Raw genomic sequence first — 22,171 nt, 5'->3', positions numbered from 1 at the left:
AGGTTGGGAGACAGGCAAGGAAGGACTCTAGCCAGCATCAGCACAGAACAGAGGTCCAGGCCTCAGCTGCAAAGGCTCAAGCTGCCAGTCACCTCTTACACATGTATCCACTGGGCCCTGACATCCAGGAATGGCAGGGAACACCCCGCTGCCAGAGTCTGAGAAAGAGGATCTGAAGCCAGGAAGTCAATAGGGGGAGTCTGAAACCTGCCTCAGGGACTGAATGGGCTTTCTCTCACAGCATGGCGGGAGTGGTATCATGAGACATGTGATCAAAGCCCTCTCCAAAGGAGCCCAAGTAACCTCCATCAAGTGCCTGCGCCTCTCCAAGCCTCAGTTTCTCCAGGCCATCTCCTGTCTCTCTATCCCTTGTTTGGTTGGAAGTGTAGAGGAAATGAACTCTGGGTTCTTAGTTCATGGCACAGTGCTGGATTCTAGCAGAGCACGACTCCACCTCTGCCCCTTTGAGTGGCCAGAATTATGGCTGCAGTCCCTGGGGCAATTGTGTTACTAAGATTGTGTCTGTGTCCTGCCCTATGTTGGCAAAACATTCCCAGCCTCTGATTTAGTAACTTGGACAGACCTTGTTTTCTGGGGAAGAAAGGGTTTTTTTGTTTGTTTGTTTGTTTGTTTTTTGATGGGCTAACCATCATTTTATTTTAACATTTTAAGTTATTTTGAAATTTTCTACAATAAATAAGCACTTGTTTTGTAACAGAAAAATAAACTATTTAACCAAAAGAGAAACATTTAAGTTGTCCTAGAGTCAATATCATAGTCCTGGCCATAGTCATAGTACTGCTTTTTTTTTTTTCCAACATTTTTTATTTGAATTAGGAACAGGATTGTTCTACGTGACAATCCCATTTCCCTTCTCCCACACGTCCTCCCCTACCCACCCCCACCCTGTTTTTTTTTGTTGTTGTTGTTGTTTTTTCTTCTTCTGTGGATCACCAGGGGATGGTTTATAGGGTTCTGGGAAAAAAAAGAGGTCTGGCCCTTAAGTGTGTGCAGGAGAGTGGCAAGGCTGAGGCCAAGTGCCTGGTCCAAAGGTCAACCTGTATCAGGTACCTCAGCTTCTCCAAAGCTGCTTGGCAGGGTGGGGTGGGGTCTTCAGCCTTTGCTGCCCCACCTCTTGATGGACATCGATGGTACAGCCCTCCAGGGGTCCCCTGCACCTGCCTTCTCACTGAGCCCTTCACTATGAATTGATAAACTGTGTTAGTGTGTGCCCCTCGGCTATTGATGCAGATTGCCTAGGGCTTCAAGGATGAAACCTGTGTATACACAGTAGCTGTCCTGTTAGGAACCACTGCTGGAGCAAACCCATACATATCAAAGATGTGGTGCTGGCTGGGCATGGTGGCCCCGCACTCAGGAGACTGAGGCTGGAGTTTGTAAATTCAAAGCAAATCTGGACTAGACTACATAGGGACACCCTTCCTCCCCCCCCCCCCGGCCCATCTCAAAAAAACTCTTGAAAACTACTATGCTTTCAGTAGTTTTATACATTTTGATTTTTAGTAGCTTTTTTGAAGTACAGATTCAATTATTTTGTATTCATTTAAAATATTTGGGCTAGGTGGTGGTGGCGGCACATGCCTTTAATCCCAGTACTTGGCAGGTAGATCTCTGTGAGTTTGAGGCCAGCCAGATCTACAGAGCTGGTTCCAGGACAGCCAATGCTACACCAGAAAACCTTGTCTTGAAAATCAACAACAACAACAAAATGTTTGGGACCAGAAGTGTTTTAGATTTGAGAGTATTTCCACTTGCACAATAAGATATTTTAGTCATGAAGCCTATGTCTGAATTCATTGATGGTTCATATACTCCTTGTACACTTTGCCTGCCTTAAAATTGTGTATTTTGAGAATACTTGTACTTTTGTTTGTCTCATTTTTTGGTTTTAGTTTTGTAACAGGGCCTTATTTTGTAGCCTGGGGTGGCCTAGAACTCACTCTGTAGACCATGCTGGCCTTGAATTCACACAGATCTGCCTGCCTCTTCTACATCTGGGGTACTTCACCTGAAGGTGTGTGCTGGGATTGAAGGTCGGTGCCACCCTGCCTGGCTAGTATACTAATTTTGACTGTGACCTGCCACGTGGTCAGGTGGGAATTTCCACTTGTGGCATCACATTGGTACTCAGGAAGTTGTAGGTTTCAGATTTGGGGTTTTGGATTAGAGATGCTCAATCAGTATACTTTCTGTGACATAAAATCCACCCCTTGTGAGTGTGCTTCATGCTGCTTTCCTGTCTGCTTGTGCTTCACACACACATCTCTAGAAGGTGTGTTATGCTCTCAGCCCATCATATGTCTGGATTCACGGACTCCTCACTGTCTGTGGCTGTGGTCTTGTTTAGTGTTATCAGGGTCAAGGTGATGTGAGATTCCCCTTCCCTGGATCTCTCTGCCCTTTGTCTTAGAATCCATTCCTACTATTTCTTAGCTTTTTCTGCTGCCCTGTAGCATAAGCAGAAAGTTGTTTGTTAGGTGGATGGCAGGTGAAGAAACCTGCTGAGAGCCAGGAGCCTGTGAGGCACCCTGCCTGTGTGTTCAAGTCTCCTGGAGAAAGGCTGGGTAAATGGGGCAGGCTCACTGACAATGGCTCCTTGGTCACTGGATTTTGGAGTGCAGAATAGGGTCAGGAAAGGTCTGAGCCCTGGGCTTTATCTGCACTTAAATGGCCTCTTCCCTGCTTTCTGCACTGTGCTGACACTGGAGGGCCAAAGGTCCGGTCTCAGTGTGACCCTATTAACTAGATCTGGTTGTATTGTCCCCTTGTGCCTCTGCTCAGAACTGGTGAATCAAATACCCACTCAAGCAAGATCTGCCGGAGCAATGGTTGGCCCCGAAAGAGTTGCCCCCAGTATCAGCTGAGGTGACTCTCAGACACCCAGGCCTGCCTTTAGGAAGAATCCCATGCATGGGCTTAGAGTGTATCTACTGTGACCCCTCCCACAAAGTGTCCCAGCCCACTAGTGAGAGGTCCTTTCCTTCCAGCTCTCTAACCTCCCTCCCAGCCTGGTCACACAGATTAGGGCTATTAAGATACATTTGGTTGACTGGGCAGTGGTGGTACTTGCCTTTAGTCCCAGCATTTGGGAGACAGAGGCAGGCGGATCTCTGTGAATTCAAAGCTAGCCTGGTCTACAGAGTGAGTTCCAGAACAGGCTCTGAAGCTACACAGAGAAACCCTGTCTCAAAACAAAACAAAACGCACACACACAAAAAAACCAAAACAAAACATTTGGTTGCACCCAGGACCTGGCTTCATGCTTGGGTAGCCAGACGAGTCATCTGCATAAACAGGAGGAGGTGTCTGATGGAATAAGGCCTCATTTGGCTGTTTCTTCCCTTTTCTTTCTTTCTTTCTTTCTTTCTTTCTTTCTTTCTTTCTTTCTTTCTTTCCATCTGTCTGTCTGTCTGTCTGTCTGTCTTTCTTCCTCCCTCCCTCCCTCCCTCACCCCCCCTCTCTCTTTCTTTTTTCTCTTGGTTTTTTGAGACATGGTTTCTCTGTGTAACAGTCCTGGCTGTCCTGGAACTTGGTTTGTAGACCAGGCTGGCCTCGAACTCACAGAGATCCACCTACCTCTGCTTCCCTAGTGCTGGGATTAAATGCATGCTCCACCACTGCCCAGCTGTGGCTGTTTCTTTTAACTATGCTTTGTGGGCAGCTGCTATGCACCTTGGGTTTTTGGTTTGTTGTTCACCTGTCAGGTGGACAGTGAGCTGGCTGAGCTAATCATATCCCAACCTGCATCCCAGCCCCGAGGCCAAGCCATGCATCTTCCTTCTCCCCCAGCTTATTCACCCCTCCCCCTCCCCAGGGAGACCCACTCACCCTTTGGAGTTCATTATAAGTGCTCCCTTCCAATCACCTTTCTTGGCATTGTCTCCCCTGAACTTCCAGATTTTCTATCTATTTTCTATGTATATTTTGGCACCAAGGCAGGTTCTAAGGTCCCTTGTGGTTATTCAGCCGTTTAGTGTATGGACAACTTGCTTCTAGCCAGACACAGGGCTCCTGAGAGGTGTGTTTTACAGCTCTTCCAATGCCTGGTACATTGCTAGGCATATAGCAGGCGCTTCGCTCATACTGGAGGGAACAAGTGGAGGAGATGGCTTTTGTCGTCTGTTCTTCTGATGGCCTTTAGGATGCATCCCTGGTCCCATCCCAGACCTTGGGTAGGGGCATAAAAGGAATTACTTCTGGTGTTTTATAGTTGGCCAGAGCGGTTGGGAATCTTGCCAAAGGTCACAGAGTGAGTGGCCGGGTAGGGTGAGGGTTATTCCAGATAGCATCAGGCACAAGTCCTCATTTTGGGGATTTCCCTCCTGCTTGTTAACACACATGTGACCCAGGCCTCCGGATAGGAACTGAAAAGTCTGAGACCGCTTAGGAGAAAATGCTGTTGCTCCTAAACTCACACAGTAACCCCTAAAAAAATCTTTAATCTCAGGACCTGAGATCCAGTCCTGGGAATGATCCCAGGGTGGCTGCTCTTGAATGCCTTTCTGCTTAGATGCTTCCTAAGGTTGCCATTCCTGCTCCTCCTCTAGCTGGGGCCCCATGTTCAAGAGGACTGGGATGTGGGGCTTGGGGATGAGTCTGTCACATACACCACTGCCCTCTAGCCCGAGGAGCTCACCAACGCCCTGGAAATCAGCAACATCGTCTTCACCAGCCTCTTCGCCTTGGAGATGCTGCTGAAGCTGCTCGTGTATGGTCCCTTTGGCTACATTAAGAATCCCTACAACATCTTCGATGGTGTCATTGTTGTCATCAGGTATGACTGTCCCCTCCTGCTTTTGTCTGAAAGAGCGACAGCAGGGATGACTTAGAGTGAGAGGCGTGGCCTCAGCCCTCCATCTCTTTACCTTCCTCTGGGTCTCACCTTGCTTTCCTAGAGCCTGGGCCCCTTTTCCATCTGCTCTCCTTGCATCTACCTCTTGTCCTCAACCCTACCCAGGCCCGGGGTGGGTGAGGATCAGAGAGTTGGCTCTCAAGTGGAGTTGGAGGAAGAGTGAGATGCAGTCAGCTTTCCTGCTTGCAAAGTGCTTGGAAACCAACTCAGACGCCCAGCAACTTAACTTTAGGGTTTCCAAGACCTGGGAAGAATTCCAACCCCCACCCCCCAAGCCCAGGACCAGAACTACTTTATTGGTTTCTGGAATTGGCTTTAGATTTCATTAGAAGGGAACAAAGCAAATATTCCTTAACTTGACGCTCTTGCATTGGTGGGATTAAAGGAGAGGGCTGTCTGCTCCCTGGATGTGATCTCTGGCTGAGAGGGGCGGGTCAAGCGAACTAGAGCTGTCACCTGAGCTTTCAGCCCCTGTGAAGCCAGAAGGGCTGTGCATGATCCTTCTCCAAGCTGTGTTGGGCAGCTGGGTCTCAGATGTCACCAGTGGGTCCTCGGAAAGGGAAGTCAGGATCCCAGGGCGTAGGGACTCAGGTTGCCTGCCTCCCACAGTGTGTGGGAGATTGTGGGCCAGCAGGGAGGTGGCCTGTCGGTGCTGCGGACCTTCCGCCTGATGCGGGTGCTGAAGTTAGTACGCTTCCTGCCGGCACTACAGCGGCAGCTCGTGGTGCTCATGAAGACCATGGACAACGTGGCCACCTTCTGTATGCTGCTCATGCTCTTCATCTTCATCTTCAGGTGAGCACACTGCTGGCCAAGAGTCGGGTGGGACTAGGGGCAGGAGCACAGGACCCTGACCCTATCTGGGACTTCCTGTGTCTCCAGCATCCTGGGCATGCATCTCTTTGGTTGCAAGTTTGCATCTGAACGGGATGGGGACACGTTGCCAGACCGGAAGAATTTTGATTCCCTGCTCTGGGCCATCGTCACTGTCTTTCAGGTTGGAGGGTCACAGGGCAGGGGTGAGTTGGGGAGGTTGGGTGTCTAGTCAAGCCCTGACCCCTGTCCCCTGCCCACAGATTCTGACTCAGGAGGACTGGAATAAAGTCCTCTACAATGGCATGGCCTCCACATCGTCTTGGGCTGCCCTTTACTTCATTGCCCTCATGACATTTGGCAACTACGTGCTCTTTAACCTGCTTGTCGCCATCCTGGTGGAAGGCTTCCAGGCAGAGGTAACCCCCTGCCCTACCCATGTCACCATGCTGAGAGCAGTGTCCTGACTCCCAGGAGGGATGACTGCCTCTTCTTCCCTCTGCTGCTGTGAGGCCTGGGAGACCCTGCAAGCAGTAGCCATTGGACTAAGCCAGGGTGGGCCTGGGGTGGGGAGCACTGGGCCTTTTGAAACCTGTCATCAGGGGTGATACAGGAGATTGCTGTGTGGGGGTTATACATTGGCAGCTTATAGGGTTCTTTTAGTTAGCTAGGCCCTTTCCCAGAAAGACAAGCCAAATTTGGCAACCTATATAGCTGGACCCCAGAGCATGGGCCTTTATGGCACATGTGGGGAGGACCCCTCTGGGCTGTGGGGTGTGGGAAGCTTGTGTGCAAGCCATCAGAGCACAGGCTGAGCTGATGAAGATGCCACCAGGGCCCCAGGCAGGGCTGAGCTGCCCAGGGTGAGAAATGAGCCCAATTAGCTTCGGGCATGGCAGAGATGAGCGTCCTATTTCCAGCCCAGACTCCATCACCTCCGTCACAGGCAGCGTCATCAATTAATATTGATTCGGATTGATCCTGTCCCGGCTGTGCCAGGGCACAGCTTCCGTCCCAAAGGCCTACCTCCTTCTCTCTCAGCTCTGCCTGTCTTCCCACCCAAGCTCTCATCCCCACTCCATCATCCCAGCACCTCAAACAGGGCAGGTTGACCCAACCTAGAAATGCACCAGGTTGGGCCTGGAGAAGCTCTTGGTCCAGTTCTCGCTGGGTGACCCGGATGGAAACTCCCGCTGCGGCCTGGTCTATAAATACCCAGCACACGGTGGAAAAACAAAAATCTATTTTCCGACTCTTTCCCAGCCATGCAAGGGAGGGCTGTTCCCCCTGGGCCGGGTTGGGCTGAGGAGGGGTGCGGGTGTTGGGCACTAGTGGTGTGCAGGAGCGTCTGTCCTGCACTGGCCTTTTTCTGCTTCCATTTTAATTGTGTAGTTATCATTATCATTTCCTCCCTGCTGGGTGGCAGCAGAGGCTGCTTGAGGTGTGTGGGGGAGGCTTTAGTGATGAGTGGGTGGGTCTCTTGGAATGACAGAGGGCCATGGGCACTCTCCTTTCAATAGGACACTTCTTTGAGTTTTCCCTTAGACCTGAAGATTTGAGGGGTACCACAGGGTTCTCCCGAGAGCCTCATGATTGGTAGTTGCTAGCTGCCTGCCAGAGTAAAGAGCTGAGCGGGGATGGGTCTCTTCAGTCCTTTCCAAAAGCAATTTGTGATGACTGAGTTTACTCTCAGGAAAAAAAAAATCCAAAGGAAGTGAAAAATACCCTGGCCTTTCCCCTTCATCCAGCTACCTTGGTAGACCTAGGGTGCCCGTGTAGATAGCCCCTTCCCCACCAACTGGCTTTCACAAACACCTTGTTAAATTGAGTGCAGCTGATCTGGCCTGGTTGCTAGGCAGCAGTGATGTCTGAGTGTGGGAACAGAGCTGCCAGGCCCTTATGTCTGGCCTGGTCACCCTAGCCCTGCTGGGGGCCTGAGAGCTTTCCCAGCATGGGAAGGATTGACAAGGCCCTCACAGGAGATTCCCTCCTAAACCTTCATAGTGTAAGTGCCCTTACTGGGAGAGTGTCAGTCACCCAGGGCCTGGTGCCTTCAAGGGCTGGGTTGCTTCGGGTAAGGTGTGCAATAGAGAAAGGATTTCAAGGTTAAACCTCCTCCATGGGGTGGGCTGCAGCTGTGGCCCTGAAGGTCCACTGTCCTGCATAGAATGTCATTCAATGCTGATGACTTGGGCACATCCGGAGCCACCTGTCCTTACCTCTTTGGGGTGTCAGGTCTGGCAAGGGAGGCTAGTTTTGGGGTAGTGATAACCTGGAATACTGTTTTGTTTTTATGAAGAAGACAACCCACCTCAGTGGGAGAGCATCTGCCCCATTTTGGTGGACCTCAGCATGAGACCTCAAGGGTAGCCCTCTTGCTGGCTTTAACATCCTTCCAAGAATGGGTAGGGGGTGGCTTTGGGGACAGAGCCTGCTTGGCTGCTGATTTCCTGATTCCCAGGGGGTAGCGCCCTGAATTCCTGTATTATTTGTCATCCATGCACTTAATTAGATGAACAAGCAGCAGGCCCTGTGTGTAGCCATTAATTGATACTAAACAACATCATGGCCGCCATCCCACTGCTACTTGTCACATCTCATCCTACGCTGGGCATACGCATCCATTCTGACTGGAAAGGTCTTGGGCTAAGTCTTACAAATGATGGGAACCGACTCTGCTCCTCATTGAGGCCCTGTCCCCAGCTTTAATCCACATCTTCACACCCTCTCTGCCCATCTCTACCCTTGCTGCCCACACAACCACCTTGGAAATAGAGAGCAGGGAGCTGTGTTCTCAGTTGGAGATGTGGGGCGCAGCCCACAATCTCTGACTCTGCACAGTGTGCGGCAGTTTCTTTAACTTCTGTGACCGCAGGTGCCTACCCTGTGAGATGCTTCTAACGGGGCCATCTCCCACCTTGTAAGGAAGTGAGCTTTGTTCATAAGCAGTTTAAGGCAGGGTGGGTATGGCGGCACACACCTGTAATCCCAGCCCTTAGAAGGCACAGGCAAGAGCATCCTGAGTTCCATTCCGGTCTGAGCCATGTTGCGAGATTTGTCTCAAAATGTCAAGAGCCATGGATGTGATTCAGTGGTAGAACCCTTGCCTGGCACAGTCAAGGCCGTGGTTTTGATCCCTAGTTCCACAGAAAAGCACGGTGGCCACTCTTACAAGGACTACGGGAGGACTTGATCCTTCCTGTGCTTCTTACCTTTGTTACCTCTGCCTTTGCCCTTCGGATTCATTCAGGCCTAGGGGCCTGAGGCTGAATTCTAGAAGGTTGTCCTGTCCCACTCTCCCTACCCCGTGTCTCTCATTTCCTTTTCTTCATCCTCTTGGGACATTGCTGATCTTTGAGGGCCGGAGCGCCTGTGAACAGCAGCCCTCCCCTGCCTCCCCCTCTCGCTGTAGGAAATCAGCAAACGGGAAGATGCGAGTGGGCAGTTAAGCTGTATTCAGCTGCCTGTCGACTCCCAGGGGGTAGGTATGCGATCACGAGTTGGCATGCCCCTGTGCCCAGTGCCCCCTCCACTTTGTCCCTGTGTCTCTGTGCTCCTCTTGTTCATGCTCAGCTGTCATGCAACCTGTGGTCGCCGTGGTGGTCATTGGTGTTGTGAGGTTTGCTTTGATTTTAAGTCCCTTCCCCCACCTTGAGGACACGGAAGGGAGGAGCATCTTTGCCTCTGCCCACGTCAAGCTGCAGAGGGCACATTCCCATCCCTGCCAGGCCTGTGGATGGGCCAGAGAAGGAAGGGACTTAGAATCCTCTGTGTGCACATGTCTGTGGGCACCGCATGCGTGCCTGCCTGCACCTGGGTCCTGAAGGAGTCTGAAACATCCAGCCTCAGTGGAGTTAAGACATGCTCCCTCATTCTTTTCCCCTTCGCCCCTTGCCCCGAGTCTCCACTGGAGACCTCACAGTTACCTCAGCTCGGTACAAGTCCTTGGAGGATGCAGGGATGGGCTGTGGCTCTTGCTGTACTGTGACAAAATTTTAAACCCACCAGTTTTGAGTCTCTGACCACCAATTCATTGGACTAAATCCTCCCAGCCATCTCTGAGCATGTCCCTCCTTTTGGTCCCTCATGCCAAACCTGTCCTCTGGTGTTTCGTGTGCTGGCACTGGAATTTGGGGCGAAGCCAGGCTTCCCATGGGACCCCATAGTGCTGTGCATCCCTAGCAGCCCCCTGGAGATCCCACTTGATAATTAAAGGCCTCGTTAGGGATGTAAACTGAGTTAATGAAAATGATCCCCTGAGATGCCAATTATCCAATATTTATGCCCTTATCAAAAGTAGCAATCAAGTATTTTTTAATAACTTCTTGAGGAGGAGTGTATAATTACTGGGAAACCTACTGACCTGCTAAGAAGGAAGGAAAAAAATCTATCCCAGAGACAGAGAGAGGAGTAGAAATGGGGCCAGGAAGAAGCTGAGGCTTGGGGAAGGTAGAGGCCAGAGGTCAAGGGACTAAAGTACCATTATGCTAAGTTGCTCTGCCTTGGGTCTTTCTGTTTCCCTCACAGATCCACAGGTGGGAGATTCAGGGAGGGTCAACAAGAGGAGAAGGAAAGGGGCCTTGAGTAGGCTTTTGGAACTGAGGCTGTAGTGACCACTTCACCCTGGTTCTCAATCCCCTAGCCTGTGCCCATCCAGCCACCCTCTTCTCCCTCAGCTAGTTTTGGTGCCAGTCCAGCCAGGCTGCTTGTGCTATGGGCTTGGTTAGCCATGGCCTTTCATAAGGGTTGGCTGGTGGGAGGCAGAGGCATCAGCCATGGGAAGCCCCAGGCCCCCAGCCTGGGTGGTCTGGCCAGTCCCCATGCATGCCTCATATCTATCGTGGTTTCTGGTTCCTGTGGTCTGTGTGGCGTGTTCATGTGGTGAGAGGGAGACCTTGGTCCATACTGATGACGTCTGCCTGGCCAGGGTCCTAATGGCCCACTGTTCCCTGACCCTAGGGAGATGCCACCAAGTCTGAGTCAGAGCCTGATTTCTTTTCACCCAGCGTGGATGGTGATGGGGACAGGAAGAAGCGCTTGGCCTGTGAGTAGTGGTCCTGAGGGCATAGCCTCTGGCCCTGGACCTGCCTGCATGGACTCAGGCTCTCCCCTCTCCTCCTGCAGTGGTGGCCTTGGGAGAACACCCAGAGCTACGAAAGAGCCTTCTGCCACCCCTCATCATCCACACAGCTGCTACGCCAATGTCACTGCCCAAGAGCTCCAGCACAGGTGTCGGGGAAGCACTGGGCCCAGGCTCTCGCCGCACCAGTAGCAGTGGGTCCGCTGAGCCCGGAGCTGCCCATCATGAAATGAAGTCACCGGTAAGGAATTACATGTCGGTGCCCCACTGTGAGAGATTAATGGATGGCAGGATGAGGGGATGGAGGCAGGCAGATCCAAGGAAACAGCCCCTGGGACATGGGCTGGACAGAGCAGTCAGGGCTAGGGAAGCAGTGTTCTTAACCAGAACCCACTGTTCTCTTCTTGTGTGACCCTAAGCAGGATTTAACTTCTCTGGACCTCTCCCGTAGGTCAAGCATGGGGTACACATTTCCCCTTTATACTTTATACAAGCCCCAATTTAGCTCTTGATAGAACCCTAGATTCTGCTGTAGATATTGTGACTGGAATCTTTACTGCCCCACTAATGTGAGAGAGGTGCCATCATTGCTTCCATTTTATTAATGGGGACCTCAATCTCAGATGGTCGGAGTGAGTGACAAAGCCAGCTTTATAGTGCAGAAGACCGTGCTTGTACTGTCTTTTTACTTTTAAGTCTTTACCCTTAATTTGTTATTATTTTACTTGGCATTTTGAAACGGGGTCTCACTACATAGCCCATGCTGGTTCTGAACACCTGATCGATCCTCCTGCCTCAGTCTCCCAGAGTACTAGGATAAGAGGTATGCCTCACTCAGCCAAGGCTTGCTTTTTTTTTTTTTTAAAGATTTTATTTATTTATTATGTATACAACATTCTGCTTCCATGTATATCTGCACACCAGAAGAGGGCACCAGATCTCATAACGGATGGTTGTGAGCCACCATGTGGTTGCTGGGAATTGAACTCAGGACCTCTGGAAGAGCAGTCAGTGCTCTTAACCTCTGAGCCATCTCTCCAGCCCCCAAGGCTTGCTTTATTTATTTATTTATTTATTTATTTTACTTTGCTGAGACAGGGTCTCCCTATGCAGCTCTAGCTGCCTGGAATTCACTATGTAGACTAGGTTGGCCTTGAATTCATAGAGCTCTCTGCCTCTGCCTCGGAGTGCCAGGATTAAAGGTGTGTGTCATCACATTGGTTAGCTAAGACTTTATTTTTAATTAGTAAATCATTGTATATGCTTATGTAGTAAAATTCGGCATTTGGTGCCTACAGATATGAAATGACATTATTAAGTTAATTAGTGAATATAGCACCTCACATACTTTTTTGTGTCATCACATTTGAAGTCAACTCTCTTAGAAAATTTAAAAAAAAAATGCATTAGGTCACTGCTGTTTATAGTCACCATGCTACTATAGGTGTATTTCTTTGCTTGGATTGACATTTTGTACCCTGGACCAATAGCTCCCAGCCTCCCAAGCTCCGTGAGCCATCATTCAGCTCTTCTATACATTCAGTCCTTTCAGAATCCAAACCGAGATCATAGGGGAATCTGTTTCTCCGTGTCTGGATTATTTTGCTTAGTATCAATTTCTCCAAGGTCACCCATGTTACTAGCAGTGACAGGATATCCTTTTTTCCATTTTTACTATTTGTATTTCAATGTGTGCGCGCGAATATGCACACGTGTGGAGGCTAGAGGTCAATGTTGGATGTCTTTCTCTATTGTTCTCCGCCTATCTTTCCAGACAGGGTCTCTGACTGAAACTGGAGCTCACTGACTATCTAGACTGGCTGGTCAGCAAACTTGAGGGATATGCTTGTCTCTACCCCTGACCCAGTGCTAGAGTTACAGCTATGCACAACCACACCTGGCTTTTGTACATGGGTGCTGGCTATCCAAACTCAGGCCCATATGCTTATGTGGCAAGGATTTTACCCACCGAGCCATCTCCCCACCTTCTTTGTAAAGGCTGAGTGCTCTGTGTGTGTGTGTGTGTGTGTGTGTGTGTGTGTGTGTGTGTGTGTGTGCCTGTGAGATGAGTGCTCTCAAGAGTTCAGAAGAGCCTGTCTTATCCCACTGGAACCAGAGTTAAAAGCAGTTATCAGCCTCCCAGTATGGATGCTGGGAACTGAACTAGGGTTCTTTGAAAGATCATTGCATGTTCATAACCACTAAGCCATGTGTGTAACCCCATTTTTAAAATCCTTTTGGCTGATGGATACTTTGCTATTGTGAACAGTGATGCAATGAACATGAGCGTAGAGCTGTTTTTTTGTATAGTGATTTAGAATCTTTTCTGTATATACGTTTAGTTGTAGAATTGCTGGACTATATAATCATTCTATTTTTAGATTTTTGAAGATCTTCCATATGGTTTTCCACAGTAGCTGTACTAATTTACATTCCTACCAATAGTGTGCAAATGTTCCCTTTTCCGCACATTGACTTGGACCATAGTTATTCCAACAGGTGTGGGGCATTTACTGTTTTAACTTGTATTTTGTGGGTTTGGAGATGGCTCGGTAGGGAAAGCACTTGCCACACAAACATGAGGACCTGAATTTGATCCCACAACACACATAGAGCTGGGCACAAGAGCATTCGTTGTAATCCCAGTGCTCCTATGGTGAGATGGGCAGAGAGACAGAAGGATCATGGGAGTTCAAAGACTAGCTGGGTATGAAGTGATAAAGAATAAATAAGAGACCTTATCTCAAGACATGGTGGAAGCTGAGGACCGACACATGAGGTATACTATACGTACACATATATATGTATATACACACACAGATCTCATACATACACACAAATACACACAGAGAGAGATCTCATACACACACACAGAGATCTCATGTACACACACATAAAAGTGAAAAAATAAAAAATTAGCATTTCCCTGATGATTAATGATACTAAATATTTCCATGTATATTTGCTTGCAGTTTTGTCTTCTTTTGTTAAATATTTTCCATGTATATTTGCTTGCAGTTTTTGTCTTCTTTTGTTAAATGTTTACTCAGGTCCTCTGTTCACTTTTGTTGTTTTGCTTTTTGAGACAGAGTCTCATGTATCAAGCTAGCATTGAGCTTGATGTGTAGGCAAGGATAATCTTGAACTCCTGGTCCCTGTCTCTGATTCTCTCCAAAGGATTACAGGCCTACATCATCATACCCAACTATCAGTTGTATTCCTTTTTTCAGTGGTTCTCAGTCTTCCTAATGCTGCGACCCTTTAATAAGTTCCTCATATCATGGTGACCCCCAACATAAAACTATTTTCATTGCTACTTCATAACTTTAACTTTGCTACTATTATGAGTCATAATGTAAATATCTGTATTTTCCATGGTTTTTGGTGGCCCCCTGAAAGGGTCATTCCACCCTAAATTGGACATCGACCCACAGGCTGAGAACCACTGGCTTTCTTGCTACTGAGTTATTTGAGTTCTTTCTTGCCATTATTTTATGCTGCCTCTCGGTGATGACAATATTCATCTCACAAGCTAAATGAAAAACAAATGCTATTGCTGGATCTACTTTACAGATGAGAAGGCAGAGGCACCGAGAGGCTGCAACAGGCTCTGAATTGAGGCATTGGATTCCAGACCTCTGGTTAATATCACTTCTCCCAGTGTCTATTCCAGGGAGGCTCACAGGATAGTAGGGGTATGTGTGAGAAATGAAGGCCCTTGCAGCCTCAGCTGACATCATTTCTTCTCTGCTCACCCTGCAGCCAAGTGCCCGCAGCTCCCCACACAGTCCCTGGAGTGCAGCAAGCAGCTGGACCAGCAGGCGCTCCAGCCGAAACAGCTTGGGCCGGGCCCCCAGCCTAAAGCGCAGGAGCCCGAGTGGGGAGCGGAGGTCCCTGCTGTCAGGAGAGGGTCAGGAGAGCCAGGATGAGGAGGACAGTTCGGAAGAGGAGCAGCGGGCCAGCCCAGCAGGCAGTGACCATCGCCACAGGGGTTCCTTGGATCGTGAAGCCAAGAGTTCTTTCGACCTGCCTGACACCCTGCAGGTGCCAGGGTTGCACCGCACAGCCAGTGGCCGAAGCTCTACCTCTGAGCACCAAGACTGCAATGGCAAGTCAGCTTCAGGGCGTTTGGCCCGGGCCCTGGGGCCTGATGACCCCCCACTGGATGGGGATGACGGTGATGATGAGGGCAACCTGGTAAGATTCCCATGGGGCATAAGTGACCCCTCACCTCTGATCTTGAGAGAGGGCAGTCTGGCCCAGGCAGCAGTGTAAGGGATTTATCACCAGAAATGCCCAGCCTGTAATCTGGCCTCCGAGCAGCCTTTCTCTCTGCAACCCTGCAGAGCCTCAAGCCCTCATGCTTGTGGCCAGGGCTGGCTGCTCTCGGCTGTCCTTGGTGGATATGAATGGTTTCAGGCAGATGTGTATGAATCTTTCATGGCCCTCCCCCTGTGACTCAGGAAGACCCATCACTCATCTCTCCAAACTGACGTCTCCCCTCCCGCCTGTCCCCCTTTCCCATCTGAACCTCATTGCAAGCCCTGACTTACAGCATGTCCTTAGCCAATTACTCCTCCCCCATCCCCTTCACCATCCCCTTTACCCTGAAGATGAGCACAAGGACAGGGACACAGGATGCAGGGTTAGCATATGAGAAGGGTCTGTGTCTCCTCTGCCCAGGTGTATCTGAGCAGACAGCTGTGATGAGTACAGTGTTTGATAATTGATGCAGTTTCCAAACCCAGCAGGGAGGGAAGGAAGAAAGGGAGGGGGCTGGGCTGGAGGCAAGAAGCTGGGAATGCAGAGAAGGAGGGGGGCGGGGGAAGGAGGGGGCGGAGGAAGGAGGAACCCCAATGCTGTGGGGTTGGTGTGTAGGGAGCCAAGAGGTGGTTTTAGAGATAAAGGTGAGGAACAGGGCAGAGGGCTGGTCTACAAGTCGGGAAGGATGGACCAGGTTCAGGGCTGTTCAAGAGGAGACAGACTTTGAAGGCTTGGCGTCCTGGATCAGCTCACACCCCAGTGTTCCTTTCATAGAGCAAAGGGGAACGAATACGAGCCTGGGTCAGAGCCCGGCTTCCTGCCTGTTGCCGAGAGCGAGATTCCTGGTCTGCCTACATCTTTCCTCCTCAGTCAAGGTCTGTTGTGTTGCTATCTGCTGATGCTAGCCATGGGGTCCAAGTGCAAAGCAGCAGGGGTAGTCTGCAGGTGCCTCTCCTTCCCAGCCTTTACCTCTGTCCCTGGAGCAGGTTCCGCCTCCTGTGTCACCGGATCATCACCCACAAGATGTTTGACCACGTGGTCCTGGTCATCATCTTCCTCAACTGTATCACCATTGCCATGGAGCGCCCCAAAATTGACCCCCACAGCGCTGTGAGTCACCAGAATATAAACACTTCTGTTGAATTCTGCCGAGTGCCAGGTTCCCCCTGGGTTAGCAGTCAGAACAAGCAAAGGAGGAGAGAAAGCTCACACTGTCTCCAGTCTGCCTAAGGTCACACATCACAGACATGGCAAGAGGACAGGCCAGGGCTCCTTTTAGGTCCCTGGATTCTAGTACTTGTTTCTGGCCCCATCACCAAGATGCCTCCTGTGTCCTCTCCTGCCTCGGTTTCTCTTCTACCGGCAAAACAGCCTAGCTGGGTATTTCATTGCATATATATATATATATATATATATATATATATATATATATATATCCCATTGTTCTTCTGAGCCCTGTCCTGAGACAAGGTGACACATAAGATTGATCCTGTGTGGGCAGAGCAGTACTGCTTTCCCTGTGCCTGGCCAGGAGTCTTAGTGTCACAGTGACTGGTACATTGTTGGGGGACATCTCACACACGCCCCATCCTAAGGGTGATGCAGAGCGGGATACGGATGGAGGAGCTACTCTTTGTTCCTTGAGGTCCTACCAAGTCACAAACAACTAGGCTTTGGGGGGGCCTTAGAAGGGTAGGAGCACGTTGATCACTTCTGCTTGCACCAAAGAGCAACAGAAGCCTGAGTAACTAGACATCCTTCCCAAGAGCCTCAGTTCTTTGGACGGGCCCAACCAGCTCTGGAAGCTGTCTCCCCCAGCCTGGCATCAGAGTCCTTCCCGCTGGCAGCAGTTCAGGTTCTAGAAGGCTGACAGAGGTGGCCCATTTCCCCTCTTGGCTTAAAGGTGGCCAGCGGTCAACCTCACCCCCCCTTGCTGTCAGTGCTGTGGGGGCTTGTTTTCCATTAGGGTGGGCCCTAGCCAGGCCAGGAGAGGGTGGAGAAAGCCCGAGAATTGGAGGAGCCTGCCCACCAGGACTAGGTGGGTGGGTGAGAGAGTGCCAGCACTGGGGACCCCCTTCCCAGGATGGTGCACCCCTATGCCTGTCTGCTGTCCACCCAAGACCCCATACAGCATGACACAGTCTCTACCTTCCCACTCAGTTTCTCTATCTCCAACTTTGTCACTCTGTCCTCTGTTGTGCGTGCACGTGCGCACGCACACACGCACACACACACACTCAATACTGCTGGCCACCCCTCAAGCTCCCCTCTCTCAGCCATAAGGGATGACCTCAGCCCATGAATACCAGGGCACTGGGTCACCAATGCCCGGCATAAATGTGGTACCCAGGGTGGCACAGTCTGTACCCAGGCTCCTGAGCCTGCCTGCCACTGCACCATTTCTGGGGCTCACAGCAGGAAAGCAAGTGAGCTGGTAGAATGGCAGGCAGGGCTGGAGATCAAGTTCAATCCTGCTCCAGTTTCAAGAAAGAAATCAAGGAACTGGGGATTCAGATAGCAGCCTGTCTCCTCTACAGCACACAGCAGAGGTTTGTCTGTTCAGGGTGGGGGCAAAACTTTCCAGAGTTGCAAGTCAGACTGGAGGGGGACAGCTCTTTCAGTATCAAATATCTGGAGCTGTTTTGACTTCTTCATGCAGAGTGGATATGGCCCACGAATGTGCCTCCTAATAGGTGGTTCCTGCCTTCTCTCTCCTGCAGGAACGAATCTTCCTAACGCTCTCCAATTATATCTTCACTGCAGTCTTTCTGGCTGAAATGACCGTGAAGGTAAGTGGGGGAGAGGCAGTCCTGCCCTCTGACTTCCAGGGGGGCATGGGGATAATGGAACTAGTAGGGGATAGGAAGGTTGGCCAGAGTGGAGGGCAGGGTTGGGGATTGCAGGGAGAGTGGCCAGTGCCAATGATGGATGTGGTGGTGGTCCCCAGGTGGTGGCTCTGGGCTGGTGCTTTGGGGAACAAGCCTACCTTCGAAGCAGCTGGAATGTGTTGGATGGCTTGCTGGTGCTCATCTCTGTCATCGACATCCTGGTATCCATGGTCTCCGACAGTGGCACCAAGATCCTTGGCATGTTGAGGGTGCTGAGACTGCTGCGGACCCTACGTCCACTCAGGTGACAACACCCCTTCCCCCGCTGCCACCTTTAATAACCAATACCCCCACAAGGGAACCAAATCCCTTGTGCACTCTGCCTCCTGGCTATTGCCTGGCTATTCTTTGTTCCACTCCGGACGACACTCAAGTCACTGTTCTGGTCATTTCCCTCCAAGGTACACAGCCACTGTCAGTTCTGTACACTCCTTTCCGGTGTGGCACACTCTTCTGTTCTGGCTCTGCTGGGACTCACTCTAGTGGGAGCACAGTAGAAAGGCTCATAGGGCCCTTAGAGTCCCCTCAGGGTGATATCCTCGTCCTCCCTGTGAGTGACACGGATCCTCCAACTGTCTTTCTTCACCTTCTGCAGCCCTCAGGGATCACCCCTGCTAACACTGCTCTTAGCAGGGAGTCTGCCTTCCCTAGTCAGGCAGCCCCAACATCCTAACTCAGAGTTTCTCCTGACTGGGGTTGATACCAAAACTATCGTGGTATTTCCCTGTCTGTGGTGATCGTCTCCCCTTCCCTGCATGCCCCTACTACTGTCTCCTGGTTGTCATCACCCCCACCTCATCACACTGCATCCCTGGGTAATGCCTCCCTCGAGTTGAGCCCTCTCCACTCCCAGCCTGATGAGGAAATACACTTGGTAGCTTGGAGATGTGGGAGCTTCGGGTGCCTGTTTGGAGACTGCAGGAGGGGGAAGTCCTCGGGGGGGGAGCTCCGTGAAAAGGGAACTTTCACATAGCGTGCTGGGAGGGCAGAGTGGAGGGACAGCAAGCTAAGGTTAGGGTGGGTGGGAGGGTCCTATGGGACAAAGGCTACGGGAGTGTTTGAGTATTCACAGCCCCTCCCTCTGCTCTCCAGGGTCATCAGCCGGGCCCAGGGGCTGAAGCTGGTGGTAGAGACACTGATGTCCTCTCTCAAGCCCATTGGCAACATTGTGGTCATCTGCTGTGCCTTCTTCATCATTTTTGGCATTCTTGGGGTGCAGGTGTGCAGGGGTGGGTGGTCTGGGGAGTCTGTCTGAAAAAGCCTGAGGAGTCCCTCCTCTTCTCTTGGCCCTGGTCATGCTACTGCTGCCATTGTTCCAAATGGAAATGAACACCCCTTCCCTCTGGGGCCTAGGCTTCAGGCCCCTTTGCCTGGCGGGAGTTTTACAGGAAACTGGGAACCCTTAGGGGGACCCTGCTCAAAAGGACCCAGTTTCACTGAGGCTTCAGGCCCATGGGTAACTGTAGCCTGTTGTCCCTACCCTCTGTGTCTTGATTACACATTTGGTCTGCTCCGGGATCTCCTCCCTTCTTTGCTTCTCTGAGCAGGGTGGGCTGAGCGCCAGGCCCGGGAATCCAGGGCCCAGACAGCTGGGCCAGGTTAACGGAGTGCTGGCAGGCAGGCAGGCGGGTTTAGACCCTAGACAAGGCAGGAAGTAGGGGCTGCCTGAAAAACCTGGCTTCTGGCCCAGAGAAGGAACTTGGCTCTGGAGGAAAAAGAGCCATAGCAGCCTGCTGGGTTCAGCGGACACCCCAGGGGGCCGGGGAGCCCCTGGGCCCATCTTGAGTCTTTGTCTTGTAGTGTCCTCACTGGAGCCGCAGGGTAGACAGCTGGCTGTCGGGCAGTATGGGAACTCCTGGGTGGCTGCTACTACTATCCCCTCCTTCCTCTAGAATGCCCACTATGCCCTGGGGAGGGACTGTTCCTTGGTTTCCTAGAAATTCTCCAGCCCCAAGGACCAGGCTACATTTACCAGAGCCTCTGCCCCACCCCCCGGTCTGCATGTGGTCTGGTGTCTACCCCTTTCCCACTTCCCTTGGCTTGGGAGTGAGCCATTGTTGAAACCAATCCCATGGGTTTATATTTGCCCTAAATGGTTCCCTCAGGCCCCCATCCTCCTGGCCTTCAAATCCCTTCCCCGCCACCCCTGCAGGCATGGCCTGGGTATCCTGGAGCAAGAGTAAACTTTCTAGACAGACCCAAATCTTTGAAGACCTTTTCTGCCAGCTAAGGTCTTAGTGAGTGAATGAAGGTCTCCGGGCCTTAGTTTTTCTCTCTTCAAAGTGGGGCTCATAATCTATGCACCTCATCGTTACTATGAGAATTAAATGCCCTAGCTCAGTGTGGCCCCCAAACTGGTGCATCTGTCAGAATCACTCGGGCTTCTTGTTAAAAGATTGTGGATCCCACCCTAGCACAGCTGGTCCAGTAAGTCTTGGTGGGCTAAAGGATCATTGGACTCCACCCCCCCACTCCCACTCAGAGCACCATTGGCCATGCTCTTAGTAGAAGGGAAACGGCTAACTCCCTCCTTCCTCTTTGTCCTTCCACTGGAAACAGGAAGAGGGTACCTATAAGGAAGCTTCCTGTCAGGGTTTCTGACTGACCCCAGAGGTGAACAGCCCCATCACCCAGGATATACTACACCCCTGGACTCAGAGCTACTACTGTAGGTTTGGGAGCCCCAGGCTCACTCCCTGTCTCCCACATGTGTGTCTAGCTCTTCAAAGGGAAGTTTTTCGTGTGTCAGGGAGAGGACACCAGGAACATCACCAACAAATCTGATTGTGCTGAGGCCAGTTACCGATGGGTCCGGCACAAGTACAACTTTGACAACCTGGGCCAGGTGAGTGACAGGTTTGGGATGGAGAGGAACCTGGATGGGGGGTAGGGGGTGGAGGGGTGGACATCTATCCATCCTGAGTAATGTCTACCAAGTCAGCTGGAGTGGGCAACCACAGAGATTGGCCTTCAGCTGGCTCACTGCCACTGTGTCCCAGAGCTAGTATACCTGCACACCCCCGTGAACAGACCCCAAAGACCTGTAGCACTCCAAAGATGAAGGGATGGAGGCTCAGAGAAGGTAGGGAGAAGGCTAGGCACAGAACACATGTGAGGTTGAGAGGAGATTTTTTTTTTTTAATATGAATCCTGCTACCATCTTTGTCAGCTCAGTGACTTTGGGCAGCTGACCTTCGGGGACCTCCAATTTCTCATCTGGAGAATAGTTTGTGCTACTGTTTCCTTGGGGTTTCTAAGTGTATAATTATGAAATGGGTATTTTCTTAGGTGATCAGGGTTCATGTTTTCCATGTTTTCCTCTCCATTTGTAGGAACAGACACATACAGACAGTGAAGTAGCCAGACTGGGGTAGTCTGGGGTGGTGTGCTTGCCTGCCACTTATGGGAACATGGGTTCGATCCCTATTACTGCAAAAAAAAAAAAAAAAGAAAGAAAGAAAAAAGAAAAGAAAAAAAGAAAAATGAAGTGGCTGATTCTTGCTGATTTGCTGATTTGTTTTGGTTTCTAGCCTCCTAGGGTCTTAGGCGCCTACCATCCTAGATAAGGCCAGAGACTTAGTTTTCTCTCATAGCTTTTGAACAACCATTGGGGGCCCTGGGACAGAGGGTTCTCCTGGGATTTGGAGTAGAAACCCCAAGATGTTGCCAGGAGGTGCTTTGATGGCATGTGGTGGGTAGTTCGGTCACACATTTCAAACAGTTTCAAACAGTCTGTTATTTCTTCTCCTACCTCCCCCCCCCCCCGACCCCAGGCTCTGATGTCCCTGTTTGTGCTGGCCTCCAAGGATGGCTGGGTTGACATCATGTATGATGGGCTGGATGCTGTGGGTGTGGACCAGCAGGTAAGGTGGGCATGAGAAGGACCATTTCTGGGTTCAGGTCATCTTCAGCCTGGGCTGGTTGCTGAGAGTAACCAGGCAAGCATGGGTCAGAAGAACACGCGGCAGCACCCAGCAGGGTTGCATCTGTGGGCCTACAATAAGTTGAATTTTTTTCAAGTGATGGACAGTTAGACATTGGTAAATTTGGCATGAAAAGTCTGAAGGTCAGAGAACACTGGGCTCCCATTCCCCCCCGGGGGCAGGGTCAAGCCGGAACAAAGAAACGGCTACTAGATAGAGAATAGCTATTCTTGCCTGATGCCAACGCATGCCAGCCAGTCACTCGCCAGACCCCTGGAGCTATTTAACTCTGTGCAAGTCCAGCCCCCAAGGTGGGCATCACCTGAGCTGG

General features: G+C 50.9%; 1 protein-coding gene across 10 annotated transcripts in view; it reads left to right on the top strand.

The window, feature by feature from the left end:
* Positions 1–22,171, top strand: part of Cacna1g (calcium voltage-gated channel subunit alpha1 G) — a 65,150-nt gene that overhangs the window by 26,010 nt on the left and 16,969 nt on the right. For all 10 annotated transcript variants that reach the window (XM_035447195.1, XM_035447196.1, XM_035447197.1 and 7 more), the window contains exons 10-23: positions 4,644–4,795; positions 5,483–5,668; positions 5,756–5,870; positions 5,950–6,105; positions 10,646–10,730; positions 10,811–11,007; positions 14,529–14,963; positions 15,804–15,904; positions 16,016–16,139; positions 17,750–17,818; positions 17,977–18,161; positions 19,010–19,136; positions 20,637–20,762; positions 21,691–21,780. In XM_035447195.1, the coding sequence (XP_035303086.1) occupies positions 4,644–4,795; positions 5,483–5,668; positions 5,756–5,870; positions 5,950–6,105; positions 10,646–10,730; positions 10,811–11,007; positions 14,529–14,963; positions 15,804–15,904; positions 16,016–16,139; positions 17,750–17,818; positions 17,977–18,161; positions 19,010–19,136; positions 20,637–20,762; positions 21,691–21,780 (2,148 nt within the window). The remainder of the gene's footprint in view (positions 1–4,643; positions 4,796–5,482; positions 5,669–5,755; positions 5,871–5,949; positions 6,106–10,645; positions 10,731–10,810; positions 11,008–14,528; positions 14,964–15,803; positions 15,905–16,015; positions 16,140–17,749; positions 17,819–17,976; positions 18,162–19,009; positions 19,137–20,636; positions 20,763–21,690; positions 21,781–22,171) is intronic.

This window comes from Cricetulus griseus, chromosome 7 (assembly GCF_003668045.3).
Source record: "Cricetulus griseus strain 17A/GY chromosome 7, alternate assembly CriGri-PICRH-1.0, whole genome shotgun sequence".
Lineage (NCBI taxonomy): Eukaryota > Metazoa > Chordata > Mammalia > Rodentia > Cricetidae > Cricetulus > Cricetulus griseus.
This window is presented reverse-complemented; position numbering and strand designations above follow the sequence as displayed.